The sequence below is a fragment of the Oratosquilla oratoria genome, chromosome 13 (genome assembly GCF_046742065.1).
Source record: "Oratosquilla oratoria isolate Oo_2021 chromosome 13, ASM4674206v1, whole genome shotgun sequence".
In the NCBI taxonomy this organism is placed as follows: domain Eukaryota; kingdom Metazoa; phylum Arthropoda; class Malacostraca; order Stomatopoda; family Squillidae; genus Oratosquilla; species Oratosquilla oratoria.
The window spans coordinates 61,809,348-61,827,011 of record NC_134789.1 but is presented as its reverse complement, the minus strand read 5'-3'; the positions used below and the strand labels follow the sequence as shown (position 1 = coordinate 61,827,011).

Sequence of the window (17,664 nt, the reverse complement as noted above, 5' to 3'; positions counted from 1 at the left end):
CGAAAGACCCGATGAGATATAATAGAAACGTTCAAAATCCTGAAAGGTATGGGAGTGAAGAATATCTAGTTGGTTACCAGACACCCAGAAACAAGAGGTCGCCTCAAGTTAGTGAAACCGCGCCACCGAACAGTAAAGGGGAACAAGTGTTTAAGTATTTTTTTTTTTAGTTCAAGGGTAGTTAATAAGTGGAACAGCCTCACTGAAAATGCAATTACCAGCACAAATGTTATTATATTTCAAAATAGATATGATCTGTTTGAGACTGAAAAACAGTCGAGAAGAGATACCCCATATGAGTTTTAAGCTCTTTTGCCTATTTTACTTTCACTAACTACTAACTAAACTAAGGTAAGAATAATACAAGTAGATGCTTCGTTTCGTGACAAATCCGTTCCGATTCACTGATTCCCACTGCGCTTTTAAATGATATATTGGTATCAATTGTTTAACGGTATGACTGAAGCAACACGCTCCCTGGCGTATGCTCCTCTAACACGAACTTAAAATATTAAAGGTTGTTAATAATATAGTAACAACTGTTATACAATAATACCTCATTTTTCCTACGAATTTTCATTGTAAAAAAAATAAATGCTACTGAAACATTCTGAAAAATTTGTCTTCAATATAAGCTCGTTTCCTTTATACGTTGATTACAAACAACACCTTCTGCTGCAAGGGCATACAATTAAACTTTGTAGCTTCGAAACACAGAAGGTATTTGACTAAATAGCTGTATTCTCACAAAATTAGGGCAAATACTATTAGCTAAGTACGGTAGTGCTACAGAATGTTAAACTGTAGAAGTTGGGCAAACTTTGTATGGATGATTGTATGGCTTACCAATGGCAATGTATGTCAATAAAGAATCAAAGCAGACCCGCTGTCAAATCGGCATGGGAATGGATCTGATACCAGTTCACCAGTATATTGCTAACACTCCTATGTTGTATTCTAGTATCACGCAAATGAATTTTTAATTCCATCTTTTTCATTTTATTATAAGTATGATAGTATCGTTATTATTGTATAATTGTTATTTGTTTTATTTACTTATTTGTTTTATTTTTATTTATTTATTTTATTTTATTTTATTTATTTATTTATTTATTTTTTGTAATATGGAATGGTTAGGTTGGGTTAGGAGCAATTGGACAATGTGAAGTTTCATTTCAAAATCTGTGACTCTGTCCTTGGCATGAATCATGCCAAGGACAGATTTTGACATGAAACCTCAGGTGTAGATAAAACTCCAGAATCATGCCATGATTCTGGAGTTTTATCTACACCTGATTCAACAACCACTGGAGAATGGGTCTCACTAATTGCCGAACAAACCGAACAAAACCGATAAAAGCTGAACATACCAACAAAACCCAAACAAGGACAGTTTTTGCTCAAATGCACACTTTTTTATATATATGGTTGCATTATTTGAACTATTTTCTTTAAAATGTGTGATTTCCATGTAATATCATAATATGATCAAAGAGAAGTTACGTTTTTATCCTCAGCAAAATTACCGAACACAGCTACGATTCGACCCAGCCCGCCGTCTATGATCACTGGTGGTATGGATCAAACTACACTCTTTTAAGTTTCTTACTATTGTGATATTAGTGTAATAGGCTGCATATAGTTGAATTATTTCAACTATTTTCTATAAAATGTGTTACCTCATACTGCAGAGGCTAAAACATAACTTCTTTGGTCAAATTACATGAAAATCACACATTTTAAAGAAAATAGTTGAAATAATTCAACTATATGCAGTCTTTTACACTAATAACACAACAGTAAGAAACTTAAAAGAGTGTAGTTTGATCCATACCACCAGTGATCATAGACGGCGGGCTGGACTAATCGTAGCTGTGTTCGGTAATTTTGCAGAGGATAAAAACGTAACTTCTCTTTGATCATATCACATGGAAATCACACATTTTAAAGAAAATAGTTCAAATAATGCAACCATATATATATAGAAGTGTGCATTTGAGCAAAAACCGTCTTTCTTTGGGTTTTGTTGGTTTGTTCGGCTTTTATCGGTTTGTTCGGCAATTAGTGAGACCACTGGAGAATTATAGAATGACAGCAAGAAAGCATCTTGAATTTTCAGACAAAGTAGGGTAACAGTTAGTGATGGAAAACTTGATTCTCTTTAGTGACTTGAGTTCTTATCTCTTGTGAGTGATTCAGTGAAGAGAATCAGGTACTCGAGTCAGTCAATTCACTGATTTGGAATCTGTAATTTGACTGTTGTATCCGATTGTTAAAGCCCAGTGGTAAAAGATTGCTCACAAGAAGCTTATGATGAAGAGAAAAAATTAAAAGTAACTGGGACCCATCAAATCTGCCCAGAGCAGCCCGAGTCACTTGAGTCAAATGCTATGACATTTTGGTCACCCTCACTACCCAAGTTGTAAGCTTGAGGCCAGAATACACAGCCTGGAGGCCAGTGGTCCTGTGGTATGAGAGATGGTATGTCCTCATACTATTGCACATACCACAGCCTAGTATTTCACATTCAAACCTCCCTCCAACCTGTGCAGAGTGAGCCATGCCCCATTGAATTTACCCAGTGCAGCCGAATCAATCAAATTCTACTGCAAGTCATTCCAACTCACTCATGATAACCACTACTTGATTCCATAACTTGAGACTGGATCCTGTAGCCTGTTATAAGCTGCTGGTCATTGAACAGCCAGTAGTCCTATGGTATGAGAGGTGGGTGGTGTGTACTCATACCACTGTTCATATGAGCACCAAGATGTATGTGGTATGACCAGTAAAAATACCACTGCAAACCACAGACACATATAAAATGCTAGGATGTAAACAAATACCAAGCAAATGAGTTGGTGGAAATAATGACTCAATACACCCAATTCAGTGAAAAGGGTAATTCAATTTGAACAAGTGACTCACGAGTCTATTAGCAGTAGGTATGAAAAAGCTCTTGACATAGTCCCAAGACACTGTCATGAAAAATTATAGAAACAAGAATGTGCCACAATATCAAGAAATGATTAACAAACTTCCTAGCTGGCAGAGAATGCTGGGTATCCCAGAACAACTGTTGGTAAATTAACACGAGTGATGCCAATGCATTTTGAACAATATGCCATGGTGGGCTGCTAGAGGGTTCTGGCAGAGGATCCATCACAACTTTATACCAAATTCAAGCACTCTTCTTGCTCTCTTGTATATGGTGCTTTCAAAAAAATTCCAGAATTATGCAAATGCTGATATTTTACATAAAAATGGCATTGCCCAGTAGCTCCTAACCTAATAAAACCTAACCTAACCAACCATAACCATTCCTTAGAAAAAGATTTCTCAAATAAAAATAAATAAATAGATAAAAAAAAAAGTGAAAAATATGTTTGTGTGATACTGGAATAGAACTATGGGTATTTTTTTACAAGTGCATACCTACGCAATATATCATTAGAAAATTAAATATTAATGTTGTAAATTATGATACATCAATGTAATACATATTTCTTTTAGCGGAAATCATACATACATACATATACCAAGGCTTTTTCCCCCTTCCAAGGGAGGTAGCCAAAAAGGGAAAGGCATAAAAACACTCCCACCCATTTCATCCCTAAATACACTCCACACCCCTCCCACCCTCCCTCTCATCTGAGCACCTCCTGGATGACGGGTCATCCCTGCACCCTGCCCACCGCCCTGGGTCAGAAGCAGTGTCGCAAGACACAGCACATTTAGCGGAAATCAATATCAGAAAATGTTGCTAAAACCGAAACAGAAACGAATGAAGTTGTATAGACTCCTTTAGACGCCATCTTTGTTTTAATAGATTAGGAGGTCGGAGACAACAACCCTGATGACCTCTAGAATTACAGGTACTGCATTACTAAATGCAGGTTAGATTAGGTTGTTGTTGTTGTTGTTGTTGTCGTTCCCTAGACTGTCTGTCCGAGCAGTCCCGTCTCCCCAAGGAAGGCCACAGCCGAAACTGGGTTTTCCCACAAATCCTTTATAGAGTGTATGTTGTGTTGTTTGCGTGCATGATTATGTATAATGCAGTCTTCCATTATGTGTTGTATGGTATGGGGTGAAGTGTTACATCCTGGGCAGCTGTTCACAACACGGTCGTCCAGCCTCTTCTGGTAGCTTAGAAGTGCTGGGTGGTGACCGCATCGCAGTCTGGCCAAGTGGACTCTGTCCTTACGTGGGAGAGAGGATTCAGAAGGGTGGATATCAGGGGGTCTGGCATGCAGCAGTGTGTTGTCTTTCAGTGTGTTAATGGAGCGGTGAGTGATATGATTATGAATATGTTTCCGGAGGCTGGTATTTGGTGGTTGTGGAGGAAGAGAAGAGAGTATCTGTGTGTAATAAAGGTCTTTGGGTGTAGTTTTAATGTTTCTTGGTGTGTGTGGGTGTTCTGCTATGTAGTGTAGCGGGTGTGATGTGTTTGTGGTGGCTGCAGCAAGTGTTTGTGTGCCTCTCATGTCGAGGTGGTCCTTGACTTTGAGGACTTTTGTTTCATGGTGTAAATGGTCTGTAGGTGATGTATTTGTGCAGCCTGTAATTGTTTTTAGGGCTTTGTTTTGTATGATTTGAAGGGTGTTGTGGTGTGTCTCACTGAGATTAGGAGCCCATGCAGGACTCGCATAATTCATCACTGAGCGTATGCATTGTTTGTATATTGTTATATTAGTTTCTTTGTTTTGTCCAAATGTTGTTCCAGTGATTGACTTAAGTGCGTTAAGTCTAGGTGTGCATTTGTTTTTTTATGTTTGTGAGGTGTTGTTTGAAAGACATGGATGTATCGTATGTTACACCAAGAATTTTCGGTGTGTTTGTGTGTGGTATTAGAGTGTTGTTGATGTAGAGATGAGGTATGTATTTGTGTTCTTTTGTCCAGTTGGTGAGAAGTGTTGCTGTAGATTTGGTTGGAGCTATTTTGAGTCTGTTTGTGATGAACCATGTGTTGAGTGTGGCAAGGTAAGGCTGGATTATTTCTGCAGCTTTGTCTGTGTTACGATGTGTGCATGTGATTGTTATGTCGTCTGCGTAGGAAGAGATTTGTATTTCTGAGGTGTCTGGCGTGGGTAAGTCATGCATGTATAGATTAAATGATGTGGGGGATAGAACTGAGCCCTGTGGTACTCCGTTCTTAATGTTTCTGATGTGCGATGATTGGCCATTATATGACACATGAGCATTCCTGCCTGCCAGATAATTGGCCAGCCATCTTTTTGTGTTATTGTGCATGTCTGTGTTATATATTTTATTTGTTAGGTTGTGGCGGGGGATAGCATCAAAAGCTTTACTAATGTCCAATGTTATAAGAAGTGTTCTGTGGTGGGGCCTATCTGAATTGATGCCATCTAAAATTCTTTGTGTGAGGTTTGTCAGAAGAGTGTTTGTGGAGTGTAGTGGCCTAAAACCGTGTTGTGAGTCAGCAAGGGGAATATATGGTGTGACAAGTTTAAGTATTAGGCGTTCAATGACTTTAGAGGGGGTGCAGAGAAGTGTGATTGGGCGGTGCGATGATGGGATTGTTGGGTCTTTGTTCGGTTTTGGAATGGTGATTATTTTACCATGCTTCCAGATGTCGGGTATTGTGTTGTGTGAATAGCTGTAGTTTGCAATGTTTGTGAGTGCGTGTATACCTTGTGGTCCAATGTGTTTTAGGTGGATGTTGCTTATGTTATCAGGGCCACAGGCAGATGAGTGCTTGAGACTATGCATTATGAGTTTTGTCTGACTGTCTATGAAGGGTGTATAGTCTGAGTCTGTGGGAAAGTCTTTCTTACGTCGAATGGTGCGTCGGTCGTCAGGGTGAGATGTAAGATGGCTCGTCTGTGCAAAATGACGTATGAGTGCGTTTGCTTGTTGTCTGTTTGAGGGTAGATTATCTGTTGTTGTGATTATTGCTGCGTGAGAGCGTGTAGTGTTAGTGTTGGATAGTGTGATGCTGTTGAGTGTTTTGTACAATTTGCTGGTGTTTGTTTTGTGATCAAGTGTATTGATAAAGTTTTGCCAATTTTGTGTTTTTTGTTCATGTATTTTATTGGCAATCACAGTGTTTAGTGTTTGTATTTGGTCTGCTATGTTTTGAGGGATAGGTGTGGGGGTATCGTGTTTAAGTGTGTCACGTTGTCTGATGAGGCCTTGGATTTCTGGTGTGAAGTTGGGGTTGTGTGATTTTCTGTTGCCTCTAGGGATGTATCTCTTGTCTGCGTTTTGTATGATTGTATTAAAAGCGTGCACAGCATTGTTTATGTTTGTGATTGGTGTACTGTTAAGTGTTTCAAAATGTTGTTCTGTCTCTTCATTAAAGGCTTCCCAGTTAGCTCTCTTGTAATTGGTGTAAGTGTGTCTGTGGCCAGCTGGGGTGCATCTTGTTTTGGTGGTGATGATGATTGGAAGATGGTCAGAACCAAGGGCTCCGACCACTCTCCATGATGTTGTTGGGGTTAGGCAGGGGGAGCAAAAGGTGATATCAGGAGAGGAGGGAGTGTAGAGGGCTTGGTATGGGATATGTGTATGATTATGTGTGTTGTTCATGATAGTCAATGAGTCGAATTGAGTCTGTATATCAAGCCCTCTGTCTGTGTCAGGGTTGTCGACAAACCAGGCAGACGACTTGGCGTTGAAGTCACCACCCATGATCAGGTTGGGGATTGAGGTTAGTTGGCTGAGTTGAGGTCTGAAGGTGTTAGGAACTGTGGGGGATGATTGGGGGGGAATGTACATGTTAACTATTGTTAGTGTTGAATTGTTGCCTGTGCGGATACGAATGGATTGGGTTTCTGTTGTGTTATCTGTGGTAGGGAGGAGAATTTTGGTTGTGGCACTTGTGTCCACAAAACAGATGGAATGGTGGATCAGGGTGATGAGTCCACCGCCATTGCCGTCAGTCCGGTCTTGTCTGATGGTGGTGTAATTATGAAATGATGGTGTTTTGTGTGAGTGTCTTAATTTTGTTTCTTGTAGAATTGCAATGTGTATGTTGTGTTGTTTAAGAAAGTGTTCAAGTTCATGTTTTTTAGTGTTTATACCGTCAATGTTGTGTTGTAATATGTTGATGTTGTGTGTTTTGTATGTGTTGTATGTTGCCGTTTGGGGTTGAGGTTGGGGTGGTAATGGGGAAGGTGTAGGATCTGGGTCAGAGGGGGGGAAAGGAGAGATCGGGGACAAAGGAAGGGGAGTACTAATCGGGGGTAAGGGCAAAGGGAAATTGGGAGTGGGTAAGGGTGTTGGCTGTGGTTGGGGAGGTGGGATTGGGGTTACTGGAGGGCAGGTAGAACATGTCCAAGTGTTTGTGTATTGGTTTGTGTCAGCAAGTGTTGTACAAGTGAGGTGGGCCCAGTTTTTGCACATATTGCACTGAACTGAGCCCTTTGTCTGTCTGCTCGAAGTAACGGGTTTAGAGCATGTTGGGCATGTGTATTTTGTGGTGGGCCCAGGATTGCTCTCTACATCTCCGGCTAAAAGTAGAAGAAGAGGGGTGATCGCCGGAAAATGACCCCTCAGTGCAGAAAAAACGTAACATTGTGTGTTGGAAAAAAAGGATTGTGGTACTCCCCCAGGTAGGCGTAGCTCCTCCTTGGGGATCGGTGCCATCTGCGTAGAGCTGATGGCCAGGGGTAATTGCTGCTGTTTGGCCCCCAACTCTTGGGGGTGGGGGGGGGTCCCACGATGTAGACGTTGCGGCTCCAGGACCAGATTAGGTAGGTAGGTTAAGCTGGGTTGGGGTGGTAGGTTAGGTTAGAATAGATGAATTTATCATACTTTAATTTCTTCAGCCTCCACCTCTACCAAAACAAAGATGGCATCTCAAGCAACCAAAATGGGTACATTTGTTTGTTTATAGCTTTTAGCAGCCTTTTCTATTAATGATTTCTGCCAAGAATAACATATATTACATTGGTGTATTATCATTTACAAAATTATTATATAATTTTCTATTGCTATATCATGTAGGTGTGCACTTTTTTTTTTTCCATCTTTTTTACTTATTTATTTTTTTCCAATTCTAGATCAACACATCTTGTCAACCAACTTTTCTTGGAGTACTTCAGTAAATGTATGGTTTTGGTGTTATAAATTTTCATTGGCTGCACAATGTCATTGTACTTTCCTTGGCGATCCATGTAAATAATGACAGCAGAGAAAAGGAAGGTGAGCATCGTATATTAGAAATAAGTTAGATTATATGGCAATGCAATTTCCCATCAGGGGTAAATACAGTAAAATGAACTATTAACCCATTCAACTCCGATGACAAGATGTCTTGTCATTTGGTCAAATAAAACAAAAAATCATAAAACACCAAAATGTTTGATCAAACACCAGAAAAATATGACGTCAGTCCCCGAGGACTGACGTCATATTTTTCTGGTGTTTGATCAAACATTTTGGTGTTTTATGATTTTTTGTTTTATTTGACCAAATGACAAGACATCTTGTCATCGGAGTTGAATGGGTTAATACCACTAGTAACAGAAATTTTCATGCCATTGGGGGGGGGTGATTTGCAGTAAAAATCAATATCAGATTCACCTGAACCATAACGAAACAGTGATTTCTGACCTAACCAAACTTACATATTCATGGAAATGGAGGATGGTGCTAGTGTCTGGACTATTTACTCCAAGAAGCATTGGTAGCAAATTTTTCCATTATATCCATGTTCTTTCAAGGTGAAATATATCTTTATCCTTTGTTTTTTTATGTTTAGAGTGAAACTTATTTTCATCAGAAGTTACTTGTTATATATTTACTCTTTTCGCCCTCTACTCCAACATGTATTGTTCTTCTGTGGGCTATATCACCCTCTAAGTATTTCCAGGTTTTTATGGATCTGTATGGAAAAATGTATTTCATCAGGGAAGGGAGAAGGTAGCGATAAGTGTTTGTGGAGAACGATTGTGTATGAATGATGTTTTGATGTAGCTCAAAGGATTTTCTCCCTGTCTTCTCTATTTTTTGTTTGAGGGGACTAGGAGGAAGGTTCACTGTGTACATAAAGTGGTGCTGTTGTGGATTTGCTGTGTCTTGCTCCATTGCTTCTGACCCATGCAGTGGGCAGGAGAGAGGGATGACCTGTCATCCAAGAGGAGCTAAGTTAAGAGGGAGACAGTGGATGGAAGTGGAATGGGTGTGTACCTTGTCTGGCTGCTTCCCTTATAAGGGGGAAGAGATACTTGATAGATAGATAGATAGACTTTATTTTGTATAATTTGTAAAGTATCTATGTTTTCCTGGTTGTTGGGAACCAAGCTCTGGTAGTGTATTTGAGTGTGATTCTTGTGAATTGTTTTTAGACTATAATTAGTTTCTTTTTGTTTTCCAAAGCCTGTGCTATAATAAAATCAACAAAAGTTATCACTGCTGAAAGGGATAAGACAATAAGAATTATGCTCTGTTGTAGCATTTAATAATTTATGCTTTACTAATAATAGATATTTAATGTGATGCAATAAACAAAGATAGTCCAATTTATACAGTTAATTCTCCTCCCCCACCTCCCTCTACTACAAAGGCAGATCATATTTAGCTTATGTGCACAAATTATTTCAATGTATCAAAAAATTTGACACAGCCTGAAGGGATTTCTCCCCGTCTTCTCCTTTTATGTGTGGGGGGTCGCCAATTTGATGAAGCGGCCTTGATGTGGATGTGCTATGTCTTGCAACACTGCTTCTGACCCAGGGCAGTGGACAAGGTGCAGGGATGACCTGTCATCCGGAAGGTGCTAAGATGAGAGGGAGGGTGGAGGGATGTGGAGTATATTCAGGGATGGAATGGGTGGGAATGATTTTATGCCTTTTCCTTTTTGGCTACCTCCCTTGTAAGGGGGAAAAAGCCTTGGTATATGTTTGTATGTATGTATCAAAATTTTTTGTATCAATTTAATGATTGTTATTTATTTATTCATTCTCTACTTTCAGATGTTCAGATAGAAATGAGTAAACCAACAGTGTGAATAACCACAAGAAAAGCAAGAAACTAACAGAAGTAGTAACATCTGCAAACATGAAGGCTCTCACTGTTGATCAGATTAGTACTGATCGATTAACTTACCTCGGACAGCAGTACTGGTCTCCAGAGACCAAAGAGTCCCACTCCCCCTATGACCCGCAGGTAATAGAAGACATTTATGAGACAGAGGTGAAACTCACTGACTTCAACATCAAGCGTATTGTAGTATTAGAACTAAGCCAGTATCTAGAAAATTATGTGTGGCCAAATTATTCAGAAAATGCGTCTAGGGCTCATGTGATGTCTGTTGTTGTGCTGATCAATGAGAAGTTTCGTGAAAGAGTTCCAGCATGGAGTTCCTTTGAGAAACACTGTGAGCCATTCCCAGTTTTCTTACACCATTTAATGAATGCCTGCCTTGACAATGAAGATAAATTTACGTTAAAGGAACAGACTTGCATGGTCATCTTCCTCAACCATCTGTACAACAGCATAGAATCCGATCTAATTCGTAATGGAATAAGTCATACTGTATCTTACAATATTTTAGAATGTCTATCAGAAGGGCAGCTTGAACATGTTTTGAGAGATTTCCCAAACTGGGCAAAGGCACTGAAGAGGACTGCAAGACACAGAAAGAAATTGCAAGGGGAAGAACTAGAAAAGTTTACCTTTGATACTAAATTTCTCTTCAATTTAATGCAACAATTCCTTAAGCGACTGATGTCTGTTCCCAAGAAAGATGAAGGAGATGTTGAGGAAGATCTAGTCCACTATTGTGAACGCTTCCTTGAGCTAATGATTGACTTAGAGTCTCAGTTGCCAACAAGAAGGTTTTTCAACACTTTGTTTCATTCCTGCACTCTCATAGTCAAGTGTGAGCTCTCCCCACTTGCAGAGAGAGATGAAGGGAAGCTTTTTATGCAGCTCCTTCATATTCTAAAAATTTATGCTCAGTTTGAAATTAACGATAACACTGGACAGCCACTAACTGACATGGATGTAATGAAATATCACTATGACCAGGTTAGGTGCCTTCAGAAAATTGCATTTCAGAAGTTTCCTCAGCTTAGACAGTTAACATTTTCAAATATTGCATCAATAGATACTGAGCAATCACTGAAAAAGCATTTGAGTCAATTAGATGATGAGGATCTGCACACATTGATCAAGCTTCTTCATCTTGTGGCAGAAGGAGACACCTCTTGTGACCGTGGCTTCCTCATGTCGTTGATTGTGTGGAAGTACCAAAAACGTCCTTCACAGATGGAAGCTATTAACAGGATGCCTCTGTACCCAACAGAAACAATAATCTGGGATGATAATATTGTGCCCTCAGAGTATTTTTCAGGAGATGCATGTCTTGCATTACCAAAACTTAATCTGCAGTTCCTAACTTTACATGATTACCTTCTGCGGAATTTCGATCTATTCCGCTTGGAGTCCACATATGAAATCAGGCAGGACATTGAAGATGTTGTAATGCGACTAAACCCATGGGAGGCTGAAGACAACAGCATTTTGTTCCGAGGATGGGCACGCATGGCACAGCCCATTGTTCGTTTTGCTGTGTGTGAAGTCGCAAAGCCAAATGTGGGTGAGGACAAGCCTTCCAGAGTGAGAGCTGATATAACTGTAACTCTTTCAGTTAGAAGAGATATCAAATCTGAATGGGAGGCCTTGAGAAAGCATGATGTTTGTCTTCTTATTTCAATTTGCCATCCTAAACAGTACCCTAACCTTGATGGCTATTTCCCAGAAGAATTTGGTGTCAAGTATGTACGAGGCTGCGAGATTGAAGGCATGTTGGATGAGAATGGAAGAGTCATAGAAGATGGTCCAGAACCCAAACCAGAAATAAAAGGTGATGTAAGAACATTCAGGGTTTGGCTAGATTGTAATCAATACAAGATTGATATGGATGAAATGAAAAACAGGCAAGGTAACGAAGACGTTTATGAAACCTTTAATATTCTCATGAGGCGAAAACCAAAGGAAAACAATTTCAAGGCTGTACTAGAAACCATTCGGGATTTAATGACAACCAGGAGTGTTGTGCCAGACTGGTTATTGGACATTATTTTGGGTTATGGAGATCCTGGGGCTGCACATTATTCAAAGAGGGATACAGTTCTAAGTACTTTGGATTTTAATGACACTTTCCTGGACTTTGAACATCTCAAGGAAAGTTTTCCAGGGTACACCATTGACTATGATCCCAAAACAGAATTGATACCTCCCTTTAGGCTGACCTTTGATGAGCAAAACTCTACTAAGAGAGAAAATGACACTGATGAAGGCAAGACATCAAAAATCATTAGTGTTTCTTCATATGTAATTCCAAGCCGAGGTCCTTACCCATACACAGTACCAAGAAAGAATACTGTGAGATTTACCCCAACTCAGATAGAAGCCATCCGATCAGGTATGCAGCCAGGTTTAACAATGGTTGTTGGTCCTCCAGGCACTGGCAAAACAGATGTAGCTGTGCAAATTATATCCAACATTTACCACAACAACCCACGTGAACGAACTCTAGTAGTAACTCATTCTAATCAAGCACTGAATCAGCTTTTTGAAAAGATCATGGCTCTTGATGTTGATGAACGGCATTTACTCCGTCTTGGGCATGGAGAAGAAGCCCTGGAGACAGAGAAGGATTTCAGTCGATATGGTCGTGTAAATTATGTGTTAGGTAAACGTATGGAACTTCTGGAGGAGGTGACTAGGCTAAAGGAGTCTTTAGGTGTGGCAGGGGAAATGGGTGCTTCATGTGAGACTGCTGGCTATTTCTTCCTGCAGCACATATTAGCCAGGTGGGAACGTTACATAAGCAAAGTAAGGGCTGTGCCAGGGAAAGCTGTCAATGTAGAAGATGTTAACAGTTTATTTCCATTCCACGTCTTCTTTAGCAATGCACCACAACCACTTTTTAAAGGAGAGAGTTATGAGGAAGACATGGAAATTGCCCTGGGTTGTTATAGGTACATTGAAAATATATTCACTCAACTCAAAGAGTTTAGAGCCTTTGAGATGTTGAGGAGTGGTTTGGATCGAACTAGGTACTTGCTAGTTAAAGAAGCTAAAATTATTGCTATGACTTGTACCCATGCTGCATTAAAGAGAAGAGAACTTGTGGAGCTGGGTTTCCAGTTTGACAACATTCTCATGGAAGAGAGTGCCCAGATCTTAGAGATTGAAACTTTCATTCCTCTACTCCTTCAAAATCCTGAGGATGGACGAAATCGACTCAAACGCTGGATTATGATAGGTGACCATCACCAGCTACCACCTGTCATTAAAAACATGGCTTTCCAGAAGTTCAGCAATATGGAACAGAGTCTGTTTACACGGTTTGTTCGAATTGGGGTCCCCACCATAGAACTAGATGCACAAGGAAGAGCCAGGCCAAGTATCTGTGCATTGTACAATTGGCGATACCGAAATCTTGGAAACCTGCCTCATGTCACTGCCTGGCCAGAATTCAGAGTTGGTAATGGAGGATTCTTCCATGATTATCAACTCATTAATGTTGAGGATCTCCAGGGCAAAGGTGAGACAGAGCCACGTAAATACTTTTATCAAAACTTAGGAGAGGCAGAGTACATGGTTCATCTTTATATGTATATGAGGCTTTTAGGTTACCCAGCTGATAAAATTTCTCTTCTCACAACCTACAATGGGCAGAAGGAACTTTTAAGAGACGTAGTGGAACAAAGGTGTGCTCGAAACCCGCTCTTTGGTCGACCACACAAGATTAGTACAGTAGATAAGTACCAGGGTCAGCAGAATGATTACATACTCTTATCTCTTGTAAGGACTAAAGCAGTTGGTCATCTTCGAGATGTCCGTCGTCTTGTGGTTGCCATGTCCCGTGCTAGACTGGGACTTTATATTTTTGCACGTACTTCACTCTTCAAGAACTGCTATGAATTGCAGCCTGCATTTGCACTTCTTACCAAACGCCCCATGAAACTTCATGTTGCTCCTACAGAGCGTTATGGTTGCACTCGGCCAATGGGCACATTGCCTGAGGGCAAGCCACGAGTTGTCCAAGATGTGACAGATATGAGTGTTTTGGTTCATGAGATGTATGGTGATATGTGTGCTGCTTACCAGCAGCTATTTAGCACTAGCAAGGACAGTGCTGCACCAGGTAATCTAAGTATTCAGGAACCAGCAGACACAGGGGCTCGCTATGACTCAGATGAAGACACTAAAGAGAAGGGAGATGAAGGCATGATTGTTAATGAAATAGAAACTCCAGGACCATCGTAGTATTTTGTCCAGAAATGCAGTATGGTATCTGTCCATTTTAATTGATTGTCTTAAGTGTGGAATAAATGAATGTTATTAATGTTAGAATAAAAATATTAATGACTAACTAAAATATTAGAATGGGTAAATGTTAGTGACTGTAAAATATTGAAATGGATATATGAAATAATGGATAAATGCTGGTGAGTTTTTACTAGACTCAGTAAATGTGAATGGTTGTTACTAAAGAAATATACATAGTAGAAATGAAGGTTACTATGATGAAGATATTACTTTTTAATTGAAAGCATTTTTGTACAACTGTTAGTTTAGAATAAAATTAACAAAAATATATTTGGTTTTTATATACCTTTTCATTAGTTCATTTTATAGGTATTATGAATTAATATAACTTAGGAAAACCTCAAAAGTTCAAAGTGCTCTGACCCCCATCTAAACTATCATCTAAACCAGTGGTTCCCAAACTATCTTACCTGACGCCCCCTTTTTGCTTCCAGTAGATCCACATGCCCCCATTCCCCCTTTTGTTCATGTGAAATGATTCTTGCATTTATTTCTTAACATTGTTCAGGAAAACAGATTTCTACTTGTATTAAATTTTAATAATGAAAGCCACTCAAACAAATAATAGTACATTTCAGAGACATTTTTCTAAGTAACTAAAAACGAAACATTTGGTTCAAAGGGAGCAAAAAAAAAAAAAGGAAATTGAACATTAGCAAATTGTGGTTGGTATCGATGCGTGTCCAAAATGTGTAAGGAGAACTAGCTTAATAGAAAACGGGTTGGAGTGACTGCTATAATTATACTTTGCATGTATGTAATGGCAGATATTTGTTCTTTGAATGATTTTATTATTCTAATTAAATATTTTTTAGCAGATGACTTCACATCTACCTTGTATCCTCACGCCTCCGGGGGGGGGCACCCCCTAATTTGGGAGCCACTAACCTAAACAAACCCCTCCCCAAAATTGAAAATTAAAATACTCCAATCCCATCCAAACTGACAACAGTGACAGTCAGCCCACCCACAAACTTTTAGATGGTAAGGAACTGTAATAGCATCCTGTGCTTGGTCTTGGGTGGACGTGGAATCCGACATCCCATGTCTATACCCTCCTGCAGGATCAGCTGAAAATGCCCTGTGGTTAGGATCGAAAATTCAAAATCCTCCAATCCCATCCAAACTGACAGCTGTTAGTGAGCCCACCCATGAACTTTAGAATGGTAAAAGAATTGTCATAGTTATTTATTTGGGCATGAGAGAACATAGAATCCAATGTCCGTCCTGCCAGAATCGTCTGAAAGTTCCTGCAGATCCCACCCAACTTGTACTGTAGTTAGGGTAAAAAATTCAAAATGCTCCGATCCCATTTTTTGGAGGGTAGGAGGGTTAAATGGACTGTGCATCTCACGTCCATGTGCTTAGTGTAACTGCAGTTTTTTACCATTGTAGATTTGTTGTTTATGATCTACATTGAGTTTGGAGGCATTGAGACAAACAAGTTGATGGTTTTGTCTTTTATTTCTCTTCCTCTAGACTGATCTATATTCTTGGAGCATTTGCCATAGAAAACTCTGGCATTTGCCAATGGTGATATTCACATGCACATTGTGTCTGTCGCCACTACAGTTAACTATATACAATTTATTCTCTACTATGCCTTACTTTTATTTCTATACTGTACAATGCATGGACTGAGTATGGACACTCAATATTTATGCATGGATTATATATTTACAAATGGAAGCACATAAAAGAATATATTCAATGTACGAGTATGCTGATTTTGCATTTTGGCAATGTTCAACTAGGTGTCCAGCCACTCGGTCAGCTACACTTGGTCCAAATGACTGCTGTGAGGTCAAACACAATAGGTGGTCCCTTGGGATTTCTCTGAAGATGTCAGACGTTCCATCCTGTACTAAATGCATGCATGTACATGCTAGACATCTAAAGGATGGAACATTCCCTTCAATCATCTTGCAACACCATAAGGTCTGGAGATGGAATCATTGTCACTGTTGTTAGTTTGGTTGGGATCAGAGGATTTTGAAATGTTTGACCCTAACCACAGGGCACTTTCAAGTGATGCTGGCAGGATGGATGATGTGGGATTCCATGTCTGCCCAGGACCAAACATGGGATGCTATGATGATTCCTTTACCTTAACCCATTCACATCTAGTTTTATTTCTTCCTTTTACCATCACTGTAACAAAACACTGCCGGTGTTTCCTCCCTCCTCCCTATTGTGTCACTGCATGGTATGTCTTCCCTAGCAGTCTTGAGGGAGAGGGTATGGCAGATGGGGTCCTCACTGGTTGTGGGACCCCAGAAACCCAACATACTCTGTGAGCATGCCATTTGCCAAGTGCAGGAGGAAGTGGTACCAATCCACTTAGTGGCCCTTTTTTTCATGCACGGCATGGTAATTCACCATTGCCATGTCATACATAAAAAAATCTTTTAGTACCACTTCTGCCATTGCCTGAGAGAAGGGTACAACCTGGCTAGCTGATCGCCAAGATCGACACCCTTCATATAGCAAATGTAGTCCGCAACACATTGGGGCTTCTGGAGCCCCTTACCACGCCTCTCCAGATCTACAATGCCGGGTGCCTGGGTTGTGCTTAGCATGGTGACTGTCCTTTTGTCTTTCCATTGCAAGCACAACATCCCTGTGACAGAGCTCCAGTGCTCTATGTTCCTTTAGCTCTACACCCTGAGGTCCGTAGACATGAACTGCAGGTTTGTCCTGACGGTTCCGACGGCGCTAGTCCTAAGGGCCTGCAGGTGGTGGAACAAGGAAGGGGACGTATACCAATTATCCAGTGTACCCCCGGTCGAAAAAGTTGCCGGCTTCCATAAGATCCATCACCGCCTTCTTTAAAGAGGAGAGGTCACCTTTATCCTCCCCTGTATATATTTTGAGGACGGTGTATCCGCCGGCAGGCCCCGTACTTTCTGACAACTTTTATACCTGTAGAATAATGATTCATGGTTTATTCAAACAGTGCAGCCATAGGCTGAAAGTATACAGCTTATATTACAATAACTGTATACATACCTTTATCCCGAAGCCAATACGTTTGCTTGGGTTATACGTGCAGAAGCTGAAGCGGCCCCTAAACTTCCACAGGCTTTCGTCAATGGATATGTGCTGTCTGGGCACATACAGCGATGAAAACCTGTGACCGAACAGGTCAATGACCGGCCTCGGCATCCACAGCTTATCCTGCTCGTCCGGCTTCTCTTTATTTGCAAAATGAAGGTTCGAGATTTGCTCGAACCTCGAGCGCGGCATGGTGTTCCTAAACACGAGCATATGGAGCCCATCATCTGATAATCAATAATCCTGGAGATGGCTTTGGGTTTATACCCATTATCAGGCGCAAACCGAAATACACATGCA

At 40.3% G+C, this 17,664-nt stretch overlaps 1 protein-coding gene across 2 annotated transcripts; it reads left to right on the top strand.

Annotated features, from left to right (window-relative positions):
* The first annotated feature begins 651 nt into the window (after window positions 1–651).
* On the top strand, window positions 652–14,578 carry LOC143032456 (RNA helicase aquarius). 2 transcript variants are annotated; one of them, XM_076197263.1, is made up of 3 exons: window positions 652–720; window positions 8,025–8,166; window positions 9,939–14,578. In XM_076197263.1, the coding sequence occupies exon 3, from the start codon at window positions 10,024–10,026 to the stop codon at window positions 14,245–14,247; it is 4,224 nt and encodes a 1,407-aa protein (XP_076053378.1). In that variant the 5' UTR covers window positions 652–720; window positions 8,025–8,166; window positions 9,939–10,023; the 3' UTR covers window positions 14,248–14,578. The 2 variants fall into 2 exon arrangements, with proteins under 2 accessions (XP_076053378.1, XP_076053379.1); XM_076197264.1 differs by lacking the exon at window positions 8,025–8,166.
* Window positions 14,579–17,664: the final 3,086 nt, after the last annotated feature.

Excerpts from the sequence above, each read along its gene's own strand:
- LOC143032456 (XM_076197264.1), top strand. The coding sequence starts at position 10,024 with ATGAAGGCTCTCACTGTTGATCAGATTAGTACTGATCGATTAACTTAC.